This window comes from Neolamprologus multifasciatus, chromosome 1, assembly GCF_963576455.1.
Source record: "Neolamprologus multifasciatus chromosome 1, fNeoMul1.2, whole genome shotgun sequence".
Classification (NCBI taxonomy): Eukaryota; Metazoa; Chordata; class Actinopteri; order Cichliformes; family Cichlidae; genus Neolamprologus; species Neolamprologus multifasciatus.
In genome coordinates, this window is record NC_140439.1 from 1,607,156 (window position 1) to 1,626,799 (window position 19,644).

The 19,644-nt window shown below is 46.3% G+C and overlaps 2 protein-coding genes across 6 annotated transcripts in view; one reads left to right on the forward strand and one right to left on the reverse strand.

The window, feature by feature from the left end:
* tubgcp4 (tubulin gamma complex component 4) lies at positions 1 to 9,611 on the forward strand. The gene is made up of 18 exons (XM_085157432.1): positions 1 to 195; positions 2,648 to 2,776; positions 2,872 to 2,994; positions 3,068 to 3,121; positions 3,196 to 3,252; positions 3,538 to 3,617; positions 4,916 to 5,117; positions 5,194 to 5,359; positions 5,447 to 5,571; positions 5,668 to 5,718; positions 5,800 to 5,905; positions 6,191 to 6,298; positions 7,479 to 7,623; positions 7,710 to 7,887; positions 8,176 to 8,310; positions 8,400 to 8,516; positions 8,597 to 8,736; positions 8,848 to 9,611. Exons 1-18 carry the CDS (start codon positions 118 to 120, stop codon positions 8,852 to 8,854), a joined length of 2,001 nt encoding a protein of 666 aa, XP_085013558.1. The 5' UTR covers positions 1 to 117; the 3' UTR covers positions 8,855 to 9,611.
* tp53bp1 (tumor protein p53 binding protein, 1) overlaps positions 9,598 to 19,644 on the reverse strand; it is a 22,614-nt gene continuing 12,567 nt past the window's right edge. For 4 of the 5 annotated variants that reach the window (XM_085157403.1, XM_085157405.1, XM_085157413.1 and 1 more), the window contains 13 exons: positions 19,378 to 19,636; positions 19,209 to 19,277; positions 18,967 to 19,119; positions 18,308 to 18,528; positions 17,843 to 18,013; positions 16,902 to 17,287; positions 16,533 to 16,724; positions 15,061 to 15,240; positions 14,134 to 14,322; positions 11,709 to 11,803; positions 11,318 to 11,514; positions 10,014 to 10,150; positions 9,598 to 9,922 (listed from right to left, as the gene is read on the reverse strand). In XM_085157403.1, the coding sequence (XP_085013529.1) occupies positions 9,732 to 9,922; positions 10,014 to 10,150; positions 11,318 to 11,514; positions 11,709 to 11,803; positions 14,134 to 14,322; positions 15,061 to 15,240; positions 16,533 to 16,724; positions 16,902 to 17,287; positions 17,843 to 18,013; positions 18,308 to 18,528; positions 18,967 to 19,119; positions 19,209 to 19,277; positions 19,378 to 19,636 (2,440 nt within the window). In that variant the 3' untranslated portion in view covers positions 9,598 to 9,731. The remainder of the gene's footprint in view (positions 9,923 to 10,013; positions 10,151 to 11,317; positions 11,515 to 11,708; positions 11,804 to 14,133; positions 14,323 to 15,060; positions 15,241 to 16,532; positions 16,725 to 16,901; positions 17,288 to 17,842; positions 18,014 to 18,307; positions 18,529 to 18,966; positions 19,120 to 19,208; positions 19,278 to 19,377; positions 19,637 to 19,644) is intronic. The other variant, XM_085157420.1, reaches the window with a different exon arrangement.

Sequence of the window (19,644 nt, forward strand, 5' to 3'; positions counted from 1 at the left end):
CTTTTCGCGCTTACGTAACAAATCTGCGACGGTTCCGACGGTGGCGGTTTGTTTTGGTGGCTGAATGGGAATCTCTCCGCTACATTTTCAATTTCAGACACTTTAAGTTTAATTGACATGATTCACGAGCTCTTACTGGCGCTGAGCGGATTCCCGGGGACGATTTTTACATGGAACAAACGAACCGGTTTACAGGTAACACGGAAACACTGCAGAAAATCTCTGATACGATAACTTCACCCAGATGTTAGCTAATATGCATGTGGTTACAAGTCAAAGCTTGGCGATGTATTACAATTTAATTATGCATGAGCTAAATTATTAGCTTTGGTAGCACTATATTAAGGATATACATTTTTGCTAGGATAGTTACTGAACGAGACAATTGGCAGGTTTAAATACTGCAAGATGAAACGTCACTCACCTGCCTCTTTATTAGGTACCCCTGTTCGTTTACGCAAGTATCAGCCAATCACATTACTGCAAATCGATGCATTTTGGCATGTAAACTTATTCAAGAGGACCTGCTGAATGTCTGTGAAGGTCCTCAGTCATCCAGGTCATCGTAGTCTTAGGAGCTTGGAAAGAAAAGCGTCTGGACTTCTTTAAGTTGCTTGCAGACGTTACACCTCTCATCAGAAAAGCTTCTGCAGTTCTAGGGTCAACTGGTGGAGAGTCCCAGATTTAAGCCCTGTGGGAGTTTCCTCCGAGAGGGACAAAGGACCCCCTGGTGATCCTCTACCTAATCACACGAGCCAAGGTCACAATCAGCCAGGGTTTCGGGTGAGCTCATTGTGAAACCTGGCCCCACCCTATCATGTGATTTCCTGAGGTCAGATGGCCCAGGATGTGAGTGGGCGTTAAGGTGTCTGGGAAAGATCTCAAAACTGGATTATAGATGGCAGACAGTTGGTGTCGTAAACCCTGCCTCTGTTCAAAGATGGTCGCTCACAGTGGACATAGATTGCTTCCTTCACTCCTCTTTCAAACCATCTGTCCTCTCTGTCCAAAATATGAACATTGGTGGCCTCGAAAGAGTGACCTTTGACCTTCAGATGCAGATGAACAGCTGAGTCTTGTCCCGTGGAGGTGGCTCTTCTACGTTGTGCCATGCGTTTATGAAGTGGCTGTTCGGTCTCTCCAATGTAGAGGTCTGGCATCATACACTACATTATTAAATTTATGTTTAGGAGTTTTGTCTTTTGGGTGAACCAGTTTCTGTCTGAGTGTGTTGCTGGGTCTGAAGTAATCTGGGATGTCGTGCTTGGAGAAAACTCTCCTGAGTTTCTCTGATGCACCGGCTACACAGGGGATGTTGTTGCGTCTGTCTTTCTTATCCTCCCTCGCTGGTGTCTGATCTTCTCTTCTCTGCATGTTTGCTGACTTGATAAAAGCCCAATTAGGATAACCGCGTTTCCTTCAGTGGGCTGGTTTCAGTCATTATGCAAATGTACTGTTTATAAGATTGAAACCTGCAGTCAGCTGAGACTGAAAACGTCCAGATGAACAGAATCAGCTTTTGGAGATTCATATATAGATATATATTATCAGAGTGCCTGGGGTCTCTGATAAGAAAAACCCAGGTAGTGAGTTGTGGCTGAAATATTCAGTGTATAATTCATTTATTAGACAAGTTTCAAAGATAATCATTAGGGGTAACACAGGGAGGCAACTGCTCCCAGTCACAGCGTTCAGCCAGGCTACATGTGTGCCTGACTGTATTGGGAATGCATGCAAACATCATGAAAACTACACACAGGTCTGATGTGACGGTGCCAGGCTGTGCAGCATTCTGCTGCCCTCATTACAAAAACACAGCATCCAGTAAATAATCAAATACTAGCAACTGTGTAGTGAACACTTTCCGCCACTTCAGGAAACGGGAACGACGCACCAGTTGCAGATTATGTCATGATGTCATCTTCACTGCACATGTAAGACCTGTGCACATACAGTGTGCTGAGTCACAACAACTGAATGTTTTCACTGCAGACGTGTGAAATGGTTAAAATAGTGCAAGTAATGATGTCATGGCTCAGTTCTGCTAAAAAGAAGTACATCGATTTTGCTTATTTGTCATTGTTCATATGTAATGTTGGGGTAGTGCACACTTATCTGAAATATGGTCAGAGAATGTATAATGTATGTACAGGCAACCCATGGGAACTACAAGCTCAGAGCAGCAGGAATGATGGTAACAGTAAAACACACCATGAAAATGCATCACACATCACAACTAGCAAGAGACATACATAAAATGAAGTATCAGTGTTATATTTTATGTTTAATGTTTATATATTTATCTCTTTATTAACACTTTATTTTTAAGATTGCTTTGTTGTCTGTTACTATGACAACGCCCTGCAGTAGATAAAGTTTCTCTGATTCTGATTCAACTTTATTTCGAGAGGCAGCGGCGTGTTGTCTGTCCAAACATAAACTTCTGCCAAACATATGTTACATGTAAAGTCATTTAAAGGACAAAGGAGAAGCGATTTACTGATTTAGCCTCGTCTGGATGAAACTGTTGCATTTTACAGTGTTAATAGTGACTGAAGTCAGAGGAGGAGGCGCGTTGGTGTAATCCATCATTCTAACTTTTATGCATTTCTTAGGCACACATAACTTGTTTTTACGTCACCTTCAGGTGTCCCAGGACCTGCCCTTCCTTCACCCCAGTGAGACCAGTGTCCTCAACAGACTCTGTAAACTGGGCTCAGATTATATACGCTTTACAGAGTTTATAGAACAACACACGGGACATGTTCATCCACAAGTGAGTCCTAAAACATTTATACGCGATGATTTTTTTCTTTTTGACTGCGTCTTAGACACAGTCTCATTGTTCAGTAATACGTCCCTGCTGTGCAGGAGCATCACAGCAGCCAGCCCAGCCAGACCGGGCTTCATGGGATTTACCTGCGGGCTTTCTGCACGGGGCTGGACTCCATGCTGCAGCCCTACAGGCAGGCCCTGCTGGACCTCGAACAGGAGGTAAAGTCAGGAAAGAGCCAAGAACAGCACCGCGTGTGAGACGACGCTCATTTCACTCTCTTGTTTGTTTCAGTTCCTCGGAGATCCACATCTGACGATATCCCATGTTAACTACAAGCTTGATCAGGTAAAGACTAAGAAACACATGAAGATTTTCTTCTTGACTAAAATCTAATGCTGACTTGGTTTGTGTTTGTTTAGTTCCAGTTGCTGTTTCCATCTGTGATGGTGGTGGTCGAGACGATAAAGTCACAGAAGGTAAAGCAGAGACACATCATTACTGAATAAAGGAGAGACAGCAGCACTTCTCCAGCATCTGTTGTTGGCTGAAAGTCAAAGAAATGAATACTCTTCTCTCTGTTTAGTAATGTAGCCTACCAGCATGTTCCTATGGTATGGTCCATAATAGAATAGATAAACGTGTTGTTATCGTCATGAAAATGGACCTTCAGATGAGCGCTTGGTCACCGTACAGTGAGATGCTCTGTAATGCATCAGGAGGGCCTGGCGTGTTGTAAATACCTCGTGTGTCTGCTGAATTAGATCCACGGCTGCCAGATCCTGGAGACGGTGTACAAGCACAGCTGTGGGGGGCTACCTCCGGTACGCATGGCCTTGGAAAAGTAAGTCTATGTTTATCACAGCTTTAGCGTTGGCGTAATAATACATACGTTATCCTGCCACAGAGACTGTAAGTAACCCTGTGTGGGTGTTTCCTTCTAAACATAAACTCATTTATCCCAGCGAGCTATTCAAATTCATTGATGCTCTTTCCTCGTGACCTCGACCCGTGTTTTGATTGCTTATTCATGTGAGAGTTTGTCACCACTCCAAACTACAAAGGACAAAGCACGTGAACTTCATTAACCTGTGGACTGTTTTTAATGCCTAGTTGTTATTGTGGTGTTGATTGTTTTATGGTGCCACGCTTTGAAGGGTTTTCCACAGTGAGTTCAGTACTTCCTCTGATAATCGTTCTTTTTGAAGGTTCATGTGTGCAACAGTAGAGCTGATGTTAAAGACAGATTCAAGTTCCTGAAAGCTGAAGCAGAAGTGCTTTGGATCATAAACACTTCACTGGTTACTTTATGGCCTCAATCACCAGCTTCAGGTTTGTTTAGCAGGATTCTGTGAATCATGTCCTCACGTACACTAAACATGTTACAGTTTAAGGCGTGGCTGCTGTCTGCACATTCTTCTCTTTCTCAGTCAAATTTAGTTTTATTTATATAGCACCAACGCCTCAGGTGCTTTATACTGTAAGGCAGCGGTCCCCAACCTTTTTTGCGCCACGGACCGGTTTATGCCCGACAATATTTTCATGGACCGGCCTTTAAGGTGTCGCAGATAAATACAACAAAATAAAACTAGTACCGGTACCGAAAAAAAGAAGATTTATTCATAACACACGTGAAAAGATCCAGGAAAACCGAGTAAACGATAAAAACAATAACAAAATAACGCTGAAAAAACCCTGAAAACTATACATTTCACACCTGAGCCTCAACTCTTGCAGCCCGGTACCAAACGACTCACGGACCGGTACCGGTCCGAGGCCCGGGGGTTGGGGACCGCTGCTGTAAGGTAGAGAAACTCTGATAATCATATGACCCCCTATGATCAAGCACTTTGGCGACAGTGGGAAAGAAAAACTCCCTTTTAACAGGAAGAAACCTGCAGCAGAAGCAGGCTGAGGGAGACCAAAGACACACAGAGATGAACACTAACACACAGTGTGAGGATAGAACTGGACGTGGTGTAGTTGTCCATTGCTGCTGTTTCTAAAATAACGTTTTGTGGATGTGCATATACGGTGCATTGTCTTGCATGACAGCACGTGCCATAGAATCAGTAGGATGTTTATACTTTCTTATCATTGAACACTGATATCAGCTATCCTTTTGTTTTTTTGAATGTGCAGGATTTTGGCCGTGTGCCACGGTGTGATGTACAAGCAGCTGGCAGCTTGGATGCTGCACGGGCTGCTGCTGGACCAAAGCGAGGAGTTTTTTGTGAAGCAGGGTCCCAGTGCTGGAGGAGCTGCTGCCAACCAAGAGGAGGAAGAAGAAGACCTGGGACTCGGAGGCTTGAGCGGGAAGCAGCTCCGAGAATTACAGGACCTGGTGAGTGGCACGCACGGACGTGCATCCAGCGCTGAACTGCGAGTGTCTTTTAATGTCGGCGTGTGCTGTTGTGCAGAGGCTCATCGAGGAGGAGAACATGCTGGCTCCATCTCTGCAGCAGTTCTCTCTGCGCACAGAGATGCTACCTTCTTACATCCCCATCCGAGTAGCCGAGAAAATCCTCTTTGTGGGAGAATCTGTCCAGATGTTTGAAAACCACAACCACAGCCCATCCAGAGCTGGTACTGGGAGCTTCTGTTGTAACCTATTGGAGTGGGACCTCTTCTTTTTGTGTGGAACAACCCAACATGTTTCCTTTGTATTTTCAGGCTCTATTCTGAAACACCAGGAAGACATGTTTGCTGCTGAGCTGCATCGACTCAAACAGCAGACGCTTTTCAGCCTGGTGGATTTTGAGAATTTGATCGATCGCATAAGGAGCACAGTGGCAGAGGTGAGCTCATCAGGGACAGCATCATTTTTAGCATTAAAGAAGGAAAACTAGCGAGCTGCCTTTACAAAGCCCTCATGCTGTCTTACCGATTTGCAGCACCTCTGGACTCTAATGGTGGAAGAGGCGGATCTGCTTGAGCAGCTCAAGGTTTGTCCTCATCGCCCTTGGTTCTGCATCATAAATCAGCGTGAAATGAACCGTGCTGATGTTTGTTTTCTTTGTTCCCAGATCATTAAGGACTTCTACCTCCTGGGTCGCGGAGAGCTCTACCAGGTTTTTATTGACCTGGCGCAGCACATGCTGAAGACTCCTCCGACGGCTGTCACCGAGCACGGTAAATATTCTCAAACAGCTTCCCCTCTCTGCTTATTTGTTCACAGGTAAGTTACACAGTTAAACACAGTATGCAGCTGTTTGTCATGATGTGTTCACGTCATTCGTGCCGGGCTGCATGCCAAAGAAAAATCTTAATAAAAAAAAAAAACATTTGCAAGAAACAGACACATGACTTGAAATGTGTGCAGGTTCTGTGTCTCTGCTCATAAAGCAGCATTAAGGTAAAAGCGCACTCAAGGTCAAAGCTCTTGCAGCGTCATATCATGTGATTTCTTTTGCACAGATGTAAACGTAGCCTTCCAGCAGGCAGCTCATAAGGTGCTGCTGGACGATGACAACCTCCTGCCTCTGCTGCACCTCACCGTGGACTACCAGGGCAAAGACGGCAAAGGTGGGCTCGCTGGGTCACAGTGCAACCTTTGTTTAGGAGCCCCACTCAGCCTGTGGCGGGTGGCGCCCTCTGCTGGCATAAACTGTTTTTTTCCAAATGAAGCCTTCATGCTTTGTCATCAGGTTAAAGCCGTGTGTCTACAGCTGCATCATCTGTCCAGTGTTTTATTACAGTTAATACAAAGAATTTACACTGTTACACAGCTACTGTGTTTACTGATCAGATGTCAGATGTCATGGTGTACAGGACAACGTGTATATTTTGGCCTATTTCACTAAAAAGTCATAGCAGAATAAACAGAAACGTGGATCACAGAGTGAATGAAACACAGAAGTACAAAGTTCTCGTTTCACTGAAGGTTTGATATCCCAGCTGTTGGGGCTAAAACACTCCCACAAAGGGGAAACCAGCATCCTGCCCTGCAGATGCATTTCAATTCAATTCAATTCAATTCAATTTTATTTATATAGCGCCAAATCACAACAAAAGTCGCCTCAAGGCGCTTCATAGATACAGAGAAAAACCCAACAATCATGTGACCCCCTATGAGCAGCACTTTGGCGACAGTGGGAAGGAAAAACTCCCTTTTAACAGGAAGAAACCTCCGGCAGAACCAGGCTCAGGGAGGGGCGGGGTGACTGGAAAGGAAAAACTCAATGCATCATGGGAATCCCCCGGCAGCCTACGTCTATTCAGATACAACATTCTTATTGTTGTGATTGAGGCCAGTGTGAAGACGAAGTTTGGAGAACTTTGATTAAAATAGGAGAGGTTCTTTTTAGATACCTACATTCAAACCGTCAACGTGTCATATTTATCATTAATCACAGTCATCCCTAAATGTAAGTTCATATAGGCTGAGAGAGAGCTGTTAGTCATTCCAGTATAAAAGCATGTAAAAGGAACAATTACAGTCATTTATTTTATTTTAAATATCAGAGTCGGTGCTAAGAGACTGTTAACAGGACTAATCTACATACAAACAAGTCTGAAAGGTATTTGTTTATTTATGAAGCACTTAAATCAAACGCTACATGTCAGATGTGTTTCGCCACACCATAAACTGCAGACTTCAGGTTTTAAACCCTCCCCCACACACACTCTTACAGACAGTATTCACCTGGTGCACTTACACCTGTTATCTCGAGCTGATGGTTGGTTACTGTGCCTGCTTTCTCAGATGCGTCACTCCCCAGAGAAGGAGCCACTCCTCCACAAGACACTTCCCCTCGCGAGGTTCCTCCCACAGGCTGGGCAGCCCTCGGTCTCACCTACAAGGTCCAGTGGCCGCTGCACATCCTCTTCACTCCCGCTGTGCTGGAGAAGTGCGTGTTTGCACCCCTTACTGCAGCTTTGATGTGTTTAGTCCCAGTGCATCCAGTCACCGTCCTCTCCTCGTGTGTGTGGTCAGGTACAATGTTGTGTTCAGGTACCTGCTGAGCGTGAGGCGGGTGCAGTCACAGCTGCAGCACTGCTGGGCTCTGCAGATGCAGAGGAAACACCTGAAGTCGAGCCAGACGGACGCTGTGAAGTGGAGGCTACGCAACCACATGGCCTTCTTGATCGACAACTTGCAGTATTATTTGCAGGTAACAATGCAGCCGAGAATTTTAAACTACCAGCGCACAAGATTATCATTTAATGACCTTTGCACGAGGTTTTAGGTGCCATCAAAGACTTTCCAGCTCAAGGTCTGAGAGATTTAACCAGTTCTCCCATATTCTACTTAAAAATTGACTGGTGGCTAAATTAAATGACATTTCCAAGTCTGATGCAATCAGTCTCCATTCCAACTCAAGCCGATGTTAAAAACCATCATAGGAATAATAATTCAAGGAAAAAAGAATCACGTGCTGTTTGAATTATTTAAACTGCAGGTGGATGTGCTGGAGTCTCAGTTCTCTCAGCTGCTTCAGCAGATCAACTCCACCAGAGACTTCGAGAGCATCCGACTGGCCCACGATCATTTCCTCAGTAACCTGCTGGCCCAGTCCTTCATCCTCCTGAAGCCGGTATGAGACGCCAAACAAAAATGATGCTCAGCTGCTACATTTCACCCTCCTTACCTGAGGCCGCTCTGCTCACCTACTCTCACCTTCAGGTGTTTCACTGCCTCAACGAGATCCTCGAGCTGTGCCATAACTTCTGCTCTCTGGTCAGTCAGACTGTGGTTTCACTGGACGACAGAGGAACCGCTCAGCTCGATCTGCTGGTCAAGGTAGCGAACACACACCTTTTTTTTTCCTCTGTCTGAAACTGTAAAGAGATTTTTGTAATGCCAACTCTGTCAAATTTCAGGGCTTCAGACGCCAGTCATCCCTCCTGTTCAAAATTCTGTCGAGCGTCAGGAACCATCAGATAAACTCTGATCTGGCTCAGCTGTTGCTGCGACTGGACTACAACAAATACTACACCCAAGCTGGAGGCACACTGGGCAGGTAGGACCAGTGTGATCGTCATCTATAGCACATGTCCAGGTGCAGAAAATTCAACAGACGGTCATCATGTACCACGGTTAATCTAAAATATATACTTCCTGCTTTTTTCAGTGTTTAAGAAGAGCGCACAGGAAGTTATTTAACCTGCAGAAGAGACTCCCATCAGTGTTCTCCACCGGCTTCACCGAATCTTTGAACAGCCAAATTACAATGATCACTTTCACTGTAGTAATACTGAACTGAGTGAGTTTGTTTTACATGCAGAGATGATCAAACTGCTCTGAAGTTAACATGAGAAGCAAGAAAAATGAACGTCGCTGTTTTTGTAGAGCTCACTGCATCAAAAGACATTTACATGTAAGAGAAAGTCTTAACTTGAGTGGAAGTAGTTCAGTGTGGCCCAAACAACCAAAGGAAAAGTCAGTTTGTTCCCTTTGTCGATGAGATCGTGGAGAACAGTCTGATCTTTGTTTGATAAAACTGTAGAATTGATGTAAAAGATGACATTGTGACATCACCTGGTTTCTGGATTTGAAATGACCACATACCATATGTATCATATATCTGATCTCTGTAAATGCGTGTAGCCATGGCGACACTTTGCTATGCATCTATTCTAATTGACAGATTAGCATCCTACACTGGCAGCTGCCAATCTTTATGTTTAGCTTGGCCTATAGCACAGACATGGATTCAATGTGCAGCCTGTCATCGAACTACGCTGGATCATGGAGGCAGAGCTCACAGAAGCACTGCTGGATGTAACGTGGGCGAATCTTCCCTTTGACTCTTGTATAAACTGTAAATATTAACGGCTTGTTGCGTGTACCATTTTGTGTGGAGAAAATAAACATCAATGCATTAAAATGAAACAAGGGTCACAATTTATTATCTCATAAAAACGGACAGGATCAAGTTATATACAGCAGAAGCATGCAACAGAACTAACGCTCAACATTTAGCTTGGTCAAAGGCATTTTGCACGTGGGGTCAGATTATGAGGACGAGGAATAGTCGTGGCAAAACTGAGGCTTGCAATCGAAAGCCAGGCGCTCCCCGCATATGAGACTCTGGATGAGCCACTCCGGAGACACCAGCGGGATTTCCTGTGATGTTGCGCTTTTCTCGAGCAGCGGCGGACAGGCATGGTCTGTCACCACGAGGTCATACTTGCCAGCAGGAATGTCTAAGGATGGAGCGGGAAAGTGAACGGATTAGTTTCAGCACAGCAGCGAGACAGGGTGCATTGTTTGGACATCACTGTGTGGATCCTGTACCAGAGTTGTCTTTGTCTGCTTGGAACTGCCGGACGGAGGAGCCTCCACCCATGGTAATCAGCTGGGCCCAAAGTTCCACCGGCTTCTCAAACACCAGAAGAGCCCGCAGGCCTTTGAAGGGGCTGCAGCGAGGATGCCTGAGAGACAAACAGAAAAGATCAGAAAGAACAAAGGCTCTGTGACTTATAAACAAGAACACTTTACCAAAGTACCATCATAAAACAATGTCACAGCAGATGACATCACTTAAGACTGACATCACTGAATCAGCTGGGATTCTTACACCTCTGACCTCGTGAGGACGAGGAACAGTAGGAGAAACCAGGATTTTATCAGCACGTTTTTACACTGGTTTCCATTCTGAAGTAACATCCACCTGTTACATTGTAGCAGACGAGACTTTCCCCCCCTAATGAGCTGAAATCTGCCACTTTACTCACAAGGAAAGACGTGTATTAGAAGAGCAGGGATCAGCCATGTGATCCGTTTCATTTATTATACAAACAGGTCAAATGACCAGGTGGGTGGAGCTTGATTTTGCCTTTGAGTGTCAATTCCAATAAAGATTTTTCAAAAGAAGATGGTCGTTTGACTTCTACACTGGTGTTAATTTGGACCAAGTCTGAATGCAAACTGCACTGCTGGCTTCATCAGTAAACTTACAGCATTTGGTGCCCACACTCGTGTTGTTTGGGGTGGCTGTAGCTCAGGCGGGAGAGCAGGTGGTTGGTGGTTCGATTCCTGGCTTCCCCTAGTCTGAATGCCAAATATCCTTGGGCACGATACTAACCCCAAATTGCTCTCCGATGCATGTGTGAATGTGTGTGAATGTTAGTTAGAAAGGAGCTTGCAAAGAAAAGCGTCTGGACTTCTTTAAGTTACTTGAAGACGTTTCACCTCTCATCCGAGAGGCTTCTTCAGTTCTAAGGTCAAATGGTGGAGAGTCCCAGATATAAACCTGGTGGGAGTGTCCCCCCCCAGAGGGACAAAAGGATCCTCTAATCGCCTGAGCCAAGGTGTGGAACTGGGTGTGGGTCCCAATCAGCCAGAGTTTGAGAACCTTCACAGACGTTAGTTAGAAAGCACTTAGAAAATATGGGTGAATGCACAAGTTGTGTAAAGTGCTCAGAAGAGTAGACAAAGCGCTGTATAAGAACCAGTCCATTTACCGTTTGTTGACTTGTTCCCCCAATAAAAACAAATCTTTGGATGTGATGTGCAGCAGATGTGCTACATTTCATATGGAACCTTTTATTTTTGCACCGTACCGATAAATAAATCCCAAACATAAAGCAGCCTCTCACCACTCCACTATGGCATCGTCCAGCCCCACGCCGGCAGGCAGCAGGTAGTTCCTGTAGTTGAGCAGTTTGTTTTCTTTGCAGCAGTCTCTCACCCATATGTGCGACACACACGGCACGCCGCTGGCTAAACACAGCAGGTACTTCCTGGTACGGCAGTGCTGGTCCGCGATGAGCAGGCTCTGGTAAGCTGCCTTACACTGAAAAGGGAATCAAACACACATTCATTTACTGCACTGCTTCAGACTTTAGGTGATGTTTGTTACCACGGAGAAGACAAAGTGCACATGACCAGCCACTAATATTGCTTTGGTGAATACAGCCTGGAGCAGATATGTGTAACATAAACATATCTGTGCGATCACAGGCACATGCTAGTGTTTTCATTACTTACCTGTTCTTCATTGAAGTTTGGTAGGATGAAGCCTCCGCCCGCCTGCAGCTGGGTTTCTGTGTATGACTTGTTATACGGACCCGTCTGCACATAATCTGAAGAGAAAAGCATGAAAGGAGGCAGGAAGGGCTTCAACAATTGTAATTAGGGCTGGGTCCAGTGTGTAGTTAGCCAGCTGCACATTAGTGATGGGTCATTGCGAACGAAATGGCTCTTAGAGCCGGGTGTTTGACGTGAACGACGTGAGCCAGCTCCTTATCGCGAGCCGTCACGTGGGTTTTTTTTTTTTTTCTTTCTCTCTCTCTCGCACTTTTTTTCTGCTTCACTCTGCACGCAAGCCTTGTGCTTTACGCTGGGAAAAGGGGGAGGGGCGGTAGTTACACTCAGTAGCACAGGAACAAAGCCAGAGGGAGAGAAAGAGAGCCAGGGACAACAACGTCACATTAGAAAGGTATAGTAATCATCCACAACTATTTTCAGTTGCAGATGATAAAGGATTCAGAAAGTTTATTCATGCAGGTCCATATGACAGAGAATATGCATCTTCTTTTTGTTTTCATAGTTTAATTTATATTTAATTGTGTTGTGGTTTGCAGTGTTTTGTGTTGTTTCACTTTAAATTTGTAAAAGGAAAAAGTTGAAAATTTAAATAGTGAAAAGTTGAAATGTGAATAGTTGTTCTTTGTATTACATGATTTATTTATTACATTTTATGTGGAGTGAATAAATAAAAGTATATTTACGGTGGCCCCTAGAGACAAAGCACATACAAACTTCAAATCACGTAAAAACTCAAAACACGTACAAAAGACAACAGAAGTGCTCCAGGATGCTAGGGGGCAGTGTTGAGCTTTTGTTACCTAGTGGCTACACAAGCCAGCAAGTACCAACGACCGGATTTGGTGTGTGGTAGTAACAGGTAAATGAACATTGTTTTTAAATTATTTGAATATTGTTTGTGTATAAATACACAAACAATACACATATGCTTTCATGCTTTCAATTGTGTAATTTAAGTGATCTAGTAACTCTGTTTTGGAAGTTCAGTTCATGCTAGAAATGTGTTTTGGAGTTTGTACGTGTTTTGTCTCTAGGGACCACCATAAATATTTATATATAAACATATATAAATAAAACCACTTTTTTTACGTTAGTAACTCCTTTTGTGCATAATTTTATATTATTGCTAATAATAAATTAATTAAAGCAACAAAACAACCTGAAGAGCCGGTTCTCTAAAAAGAGCCGGAAATCCCATCACTACTGCACATACTCTCATGTTTCCAGTGGTGAATGTTCATATTAAACAAAGCCAGTTTCACATAATGAGATAAGTCTGTGCAAAACGCTCGGATGCTCCGAACACCCACTTTCAGAGTGTTTTTCTCAGAGTGGACAATTATGTTCCCCTCATCTGTCTGTGAGGCAGCTAAGCAGAAGAAAGCTGCCTGGAGCTGCAGCTGAAACAGACGGTTTCAGACAGAAGATGAACTGAGGAGCTGCACCGAGGTCAGCATAGGACGAGGATTACTTTCAGCTGTGGACAATGTGAACACAATCAGCCCCCTTTAATATCCCAAGATGCACCTGGCTGCACATTATATGCATTTTGTCATTGTTAGTTCATTGTAGCTTATTCGTGGTTGTTTTGATGTTCCAATACTTTTTGGAAATACACAAAAACATTACTTTGAGTGTTTGGTGTGTCAGCTACCATGAACATTTCTGCAAACCGTGGAGAAAACCGTTTGTGCAGGTCATCACACTTTTTCTGATAATGTGGAGTCCTGTTCAGTTCGACAGTATTTATATTGCACCAAACAACAACAGTCGCCTCAATTTTCTTTATATTGTAAGATAAAGACCCCACAAAACTAGAGAGAAAACCCAAACTATCAGACACTTGGCGACAGTGGGAAGGAAGAACCCTCCGCCAGCACCATGACCAGTTGGGGGTAAGGGACACCAGCACCACATAGTGGGAAAGAGGTAATTATGGCCCAGAAATCAGCACCACAAAATGATAGGCTAAACTGGACCCAGTGGTGCTACTGGAAGAAGTTTTACTCGCTGTAGTTGAAACTGTGATTCTCCCACAGTGGGAACGAGCCCAATAAGCAAGTTTATGCACCAAATGCTTCTCAAACACGTGGAAACATATAGTGTTATTAAATGCATGATCACTGGGGGAAAGCAGTAAGAGTGAGTGTTCGTGTTCATCTGTCCAAGCACATGTATGTGATGATATCACTGCTTCATCAGTGAGCAACACTGCTGCCTCCAACAGAAAAGCCTGTCGACAGCTACGTTTGGACTTCCAGACAAATCTTTACGCAACATTAGTGTTTATGTGACATCACTGAAGGCTCAACTCTGGGCTTTGTCAAAAACAAATCTGGAGGTACTGAAGCAGAATCTGTCTCACCCTCCTCATCCTCGCTCGTGAGCTTGTTGGTCAGGCGGTCGGTCTCAGACGAGGCGGTCAACATGAAAGCGAAGCCCATAAAGAGGGACGTGTTCTGGGGCAGCGGACCGTGAGACTCTTCCACGTCCCCAGACTGACCCGGGACATCGGTGCCACTGCCCGAGGTATTGCACACACCGACCCGCTGAGCTGAGGACGCAAACACACGCAGGACTTAGAGGTTAAAGACAGGAAACAGTGCTGCACTTTCTTTAAAGGACGAGTTCACCCAAAGCCACAATAAAGCAGTTTCTCACTTATTTTAACCAGGGAGATAGTTTCTGATGTATTGTTGTGACGTGTGGAAGAGTTCCTGCCCAGAGAATAAAGCAGGAGTGTAACAGCAGCATCATTCCTGACAGCACGGGAAATAACACACCCACAGTGGGCGCACGGAGCTCAGAGAAACTGTTCCTGTGATGTGGCTGAACTCGCCTTCCCAACCTCAAACAGAACAGCTGTGCTCACATAATGCACCCGTGAAATCCACTTCCCTTCCCCTCCACCCGTGAACAACACCACGCTAAAACTGCAGGTGGGTTATTCATTACCGAGTCCGTCTCAGCAGCAGAGGACGCACACAGGCCGCAGACACAGGTCTTCATTATGCTCAGTACAAAAATGGCATATTACTGATTTCACATGAACAACAACCTGAATCAAGTCAGCATCAGGATGAATAAAACAGTTTATAACACACAATCATTAAAAGTCATCTTAACACTGTTAAAAATCAGCTGCTAATCATCAACAGTCCATTAAAACCAGTTTGCATCGCGTTTAAAATCACAACTTTAAAATTCAAAGTTACCATAAATATATGACATTAACCCACACACACACACACACACACACACAGCCATGGTCACGGCGAGTCGGTCTTCGTACCAGCTCTGGCCCCCGCCCCCCTGCGCCCTCTCTTGGCCGGCCCCTGGTTGTCCTCTGAGGCCATCAGCTTCCTCTTGCTGGAGGTTCCCGGGGAGCGAGGGCTGCTGGAGGAGCTGCGGTTGGGAGTGTTCTGACCTCCAGGGGTTCCTCTGCGTCTCCTCTTCCCCTCAACCAAGTTATCTGAGGACAATAATAAATATCAGCAAACTGAAGGGAACATTCAGCTCGACACAGTAGCATATATTAGGTTTAAACACTGGTCTCACTATAGGTCTCAGTGTATCTGAAGAGCTGGACGACGTCTGTCTGCTGATGATGCTTTGGACACTAATATGAGCTGTAGGATGACAAAGGTAGTCTTTACTCTCGGGAGCGATAACACAGGAGGAGTCTGGCGCAGGAGCAGAGCTTCTGTATTAGACGGCCACGCCTGCTTCCAGAGCAAATCTTTGTACGTCATCTGTCTCCTGAACAATTAACCCTGATCTCATCATAACTTACAAGCCTTAAATGACAGAGGGCGGAGCAAAGAGCAAACACACGTGTCTGACCAGAGGATGGTGGCTTTGTTTGTTGCTGTGGGTTTTATTAAAGCTGCTGCAGAAAACGATCACTGTTAGGAAGGTTCAGTGTGCCGAGGAAACGCTGCTCTGGTCTCATTTTTCAGTGCAGCTGTATCAGCGGGCACGAATGAAAGGCGCCATCGAGCACTCCTGATGGCGTTCTGTACGTTCTACCATTACATTAAACCAGAGCTCTCAAAGGTGCCTTTAAGCTGAGTTCAGGATGATGTGTGAACACCCCAAACAGGCTCACAGCCCCCTGAAGCAAACCAAGCTCTTCCTAGTGTATTCTTTAGACAGAGTGCTACATGTATGCACGACTTCTTCCCAGCTCTCTGAGCCTGCTGTTTACATACTACTGCATTTGCCTGCAGGGACAAACACACAGACTTCCCGTAGTTACTGCCTCTAAGCATTAAAATAAGTGAGGAACCTCTAAGGCTGCACATCTGAGTAAAAAACTAAGAATGGGGCCTCGTCCTTTTATAATGACCCTGTGCTGACCCGACTGTCATCACAGAGGAACGCACGGGCCAGAAGAGAGAAGAAGATGCTAACACTGGCTCCACACCATACTGTGTACTGTAACAAACACACTATAACATGCATGTTATTGGTTCCCTCTGTCTCCATCATGGATAAGAATGATTGGCTTTGAAAAGCTCTAAAAACAGCGAGAGCTGCGATCAGAGGAACAGACGCATCAGTCGAGAAGAGGATCAGAAGGAACCTGGTTAAACTCAGGCTGAACTTTCCATTGGTCTGTTTCAAAGAGTTTGACCTGTTTAAGGAGGACTGTAGGTGAAAATAAAATCCGTCTTGACGAGGTTTAAAACAGTTAAGCACAGTCACGGGCAGAGGCGGTACCACAGCCGTGTGGGTCCATCCTCAGCTCTGCGGCTGCCTCACCCAGACTGATGTCGGAGGCCTTGGCCAGGGGAGTGGTGGGCTCGTAGGGCCCGAGGCTGTGCTGCTCCCTCAGCTTGTTTCCCTGCTCCAGCGACAGGATGACCGATGTCCTGTTGTACCACTGCCTCCGACCCTCCTTCTCCACGCCGTAAAACAGCTCCTGGCCCTCTGTTTTATGGCCCTTAACGACACCTGCACAAACACAAGAACCATCGGTCCTGCATGTTTTAGTCTTTCATGCAACAACCACAGAAACAGTCCGAGCTGATGTCACTGTTAAATCTCCTCAGTCTAAACCAGGTCGAAGAAAAAACAAAAGCCAAACTCACCACAGCGATCTTACTAAACTACGCGCGCTCACTTCCTCACCTATACTGAAGTACTCGTCTTCCAGCAGAGCAGTGACCTCCGTCTCCAGCGGGATGGGATCACACAGCAGGATATCCTTCCCGGCAACCTCACACTCGTAGCCATCGTCGAACCGCAAGCGGAATCTCCCCTCGCCGGCGTCTTTGATGATGCGACCAGAGTAGAAGTAACCATTGGATGACCACTTAGCCACCACCCGCAGGCCGATGAAGCTGCTCCCGGCTGAGCTCGCTGCCTCTGGCGAAGACCTGAGGGAGTCCGAGTGGCTGGGCAGCTCGGGGTCCGTGGGGCTGACGGGGAGCACGCTGCTGTACGGCTCATCTTCTGAGGACGACTGTGGCTGACCCTGAGCCGTCAGTCTCTGCAGCGAGCCACCGCCTCCTCCCCTTTGAGAGAGAACAGTCTCGTGTAAAAGGCCTGTGTTGTCCCAATCCAAGCAGAGATGGAAGACATTCCACAGATGCACGGAATTTTAATGGAATCAGTGAATATCCTTTAGCTTTAACAGTACGCACAGTGCTGTTTTGGGCCTGCTATGTCAAAATAATCCTTATTTGTTGAAACAAACCACGAGTATCTTTAAAGCAGCTTTTATCCAGCTGGAGGTTAGCAGACGAACTAGCTCTCTGTCCCGTACCTCAACTAAAGCTTACAGTCTAATCTGCTGCTGTCTGTGTGGCATGGGAGCACTTCAAGAGCATCAGCTACAAACATGTGATAACACGCAGCACCCCATCTAGCCCCAGATTAACTACGCAGGGTAAATCTGCACGAGGCAGGTTCACGGCGATGCAAACCGTGGACCTGAATAAGGTTTGAGTGAGAAGAAAATGAGTAAGAAAAGGAAAAGGTGTTATTAAGGTCGTGCAGCTGGCGAGGGTTCAGAGTGTTTCCTGTCCATGGTTTCTGTAAGTGCAGAGCGAGCCTCAGGGAGGACTCACCTGGACAGGGAGGAGCGGGACGGGGGTCGGCCCCTTCTAGCCCTTCCTCTGGGGGTCAGCGGGACGAAGGCCCGGGACCCCAGCGTGCTGTAGCCTCTGTTCAGTGTGACCACTGACCCTGCCCTGTGACCCCTGTGACCCCTCTGTTGATGCCCACCTCCCCTCCTTGGACTGCAGACACACAGAGGGGACGAATGGAGCCGGTCAGGTTGCACAGGCACCGATCTGGGGACACTTTGAAAAGTCACCTCACTGACAAGTGAGAGCTGTGCAGCGACCCCAGATCTACACCTGTGACAACACGGACCTGTCGCAGGCAGGGATCAGTGAATCACTGAGAAATCAGGGGGTTAGAGTCACAGCAGGTGAAGAAGTGACACAGCATGCAACTAGTGCAGAGAGAAAGAGCAGGAAGGTTGAGGAGAAACGGTAAGAACTTTGGGACGGTGGAGGATGAGGAGTTACCTCGTGGATTTGAACCCTCTGCTCGCTGGAATGATGAAGTCTGGTCTGGTGAGGCCCGTACTGCTGCTGGTTCCCCCGGAGCTGTGCTGCAGGCTGGACGCTTTGGACGAAAGCGAGCTGATGTCCCCCAGATCACCAGAGGTCACAGAACTGCTGCCTGTGCGGCACGGAGAGATGTCGCTGTCCAAGACCTGACAGTCCACCACGGGCTCCTCGCTCTCCTGGACACGTCGGGCAGTGACACGAGCACGTTAAACAGCCAAAATCTATAAATACATTTTCCTTTAAAAACAAAGAGGCCTGATAGTGAAAGAACCACGGATGTCTGCACAGGATTGCATGGCAGTCAATGCTTTCCTTCTCGTTCTGGAGGCTGCAGCTCGTGCTCATGCACACTCAGACCCATGAATGTGACTCAATGTGATTTTTTAAGAAATGAATATTCAGCAGAAATTAAACGAACACTGTGTTTGGACAAATGATGCAGATTTTAATCACGGGGATGTTTCTCGATAAAATCACATAACTGTGATTTGCACAGCAGTGCTGCTCTCTGAACTGTGCAGAGGAGGATTGCATGAATTTACAGCCCTGACATGTTCTGACAGACAGCAAACACAAAAACACAGGCTCCAGGAATCAGACCCAGAGACAGTTACCTCGGTGACTTTGCGATCCACCTCTTTGCCGTCCTCATAATACACGTCGGTAATGATCCGAGTGACGGTGGTCCGCACTTCCTGGATGGTGCGCACGTGTCTGCGGTGAGAGGGGACGGCGGTTCTTCTAAAAGACGGGGACTCGGGTTCACCCTTTCAATACAAAAGAAATTGAAGAATGACAAATGAACGACAGAAACACGTGGTTGTTGTCTTCGTCCAAAGAGGCTCAGTGTGCGTACCCGGCCAGCTGGGGAGCGAAACCCCGCTGCATCGAAGCCGGTCTGCTGGGAGACTGTCCGCTGGCATGTCTGAGCACACAGGACAGACTGATTAATATCACAATAACATCAAATATGATGGAGACAACATTTTTATTCAACTCTGCATCACTGATCCTGACTCGCATACCTTGCTGGGCGGTGTGGAGGTGATGGTGTTCTCAGAGGCCTGCTGGGAAACCACCTTCTGCCTGACTGTTGTGCTGCTCGGGGAGGTCGGCTCTTGAGCATCAGGCAGTCCTCTGCTGTCCTCAGGCGGCTCAGCGGGGGCGAGCCCATCCCGCAGGTCCTGCTGCGGCGCGGTCGATACATCCTGGCTGTTCGGTAGACTGTTGCATTTCGATACGGACGCCTGAGAGCTCCTCTGTGGTGAGGCGAACAGTTCCCCACTGGAAAA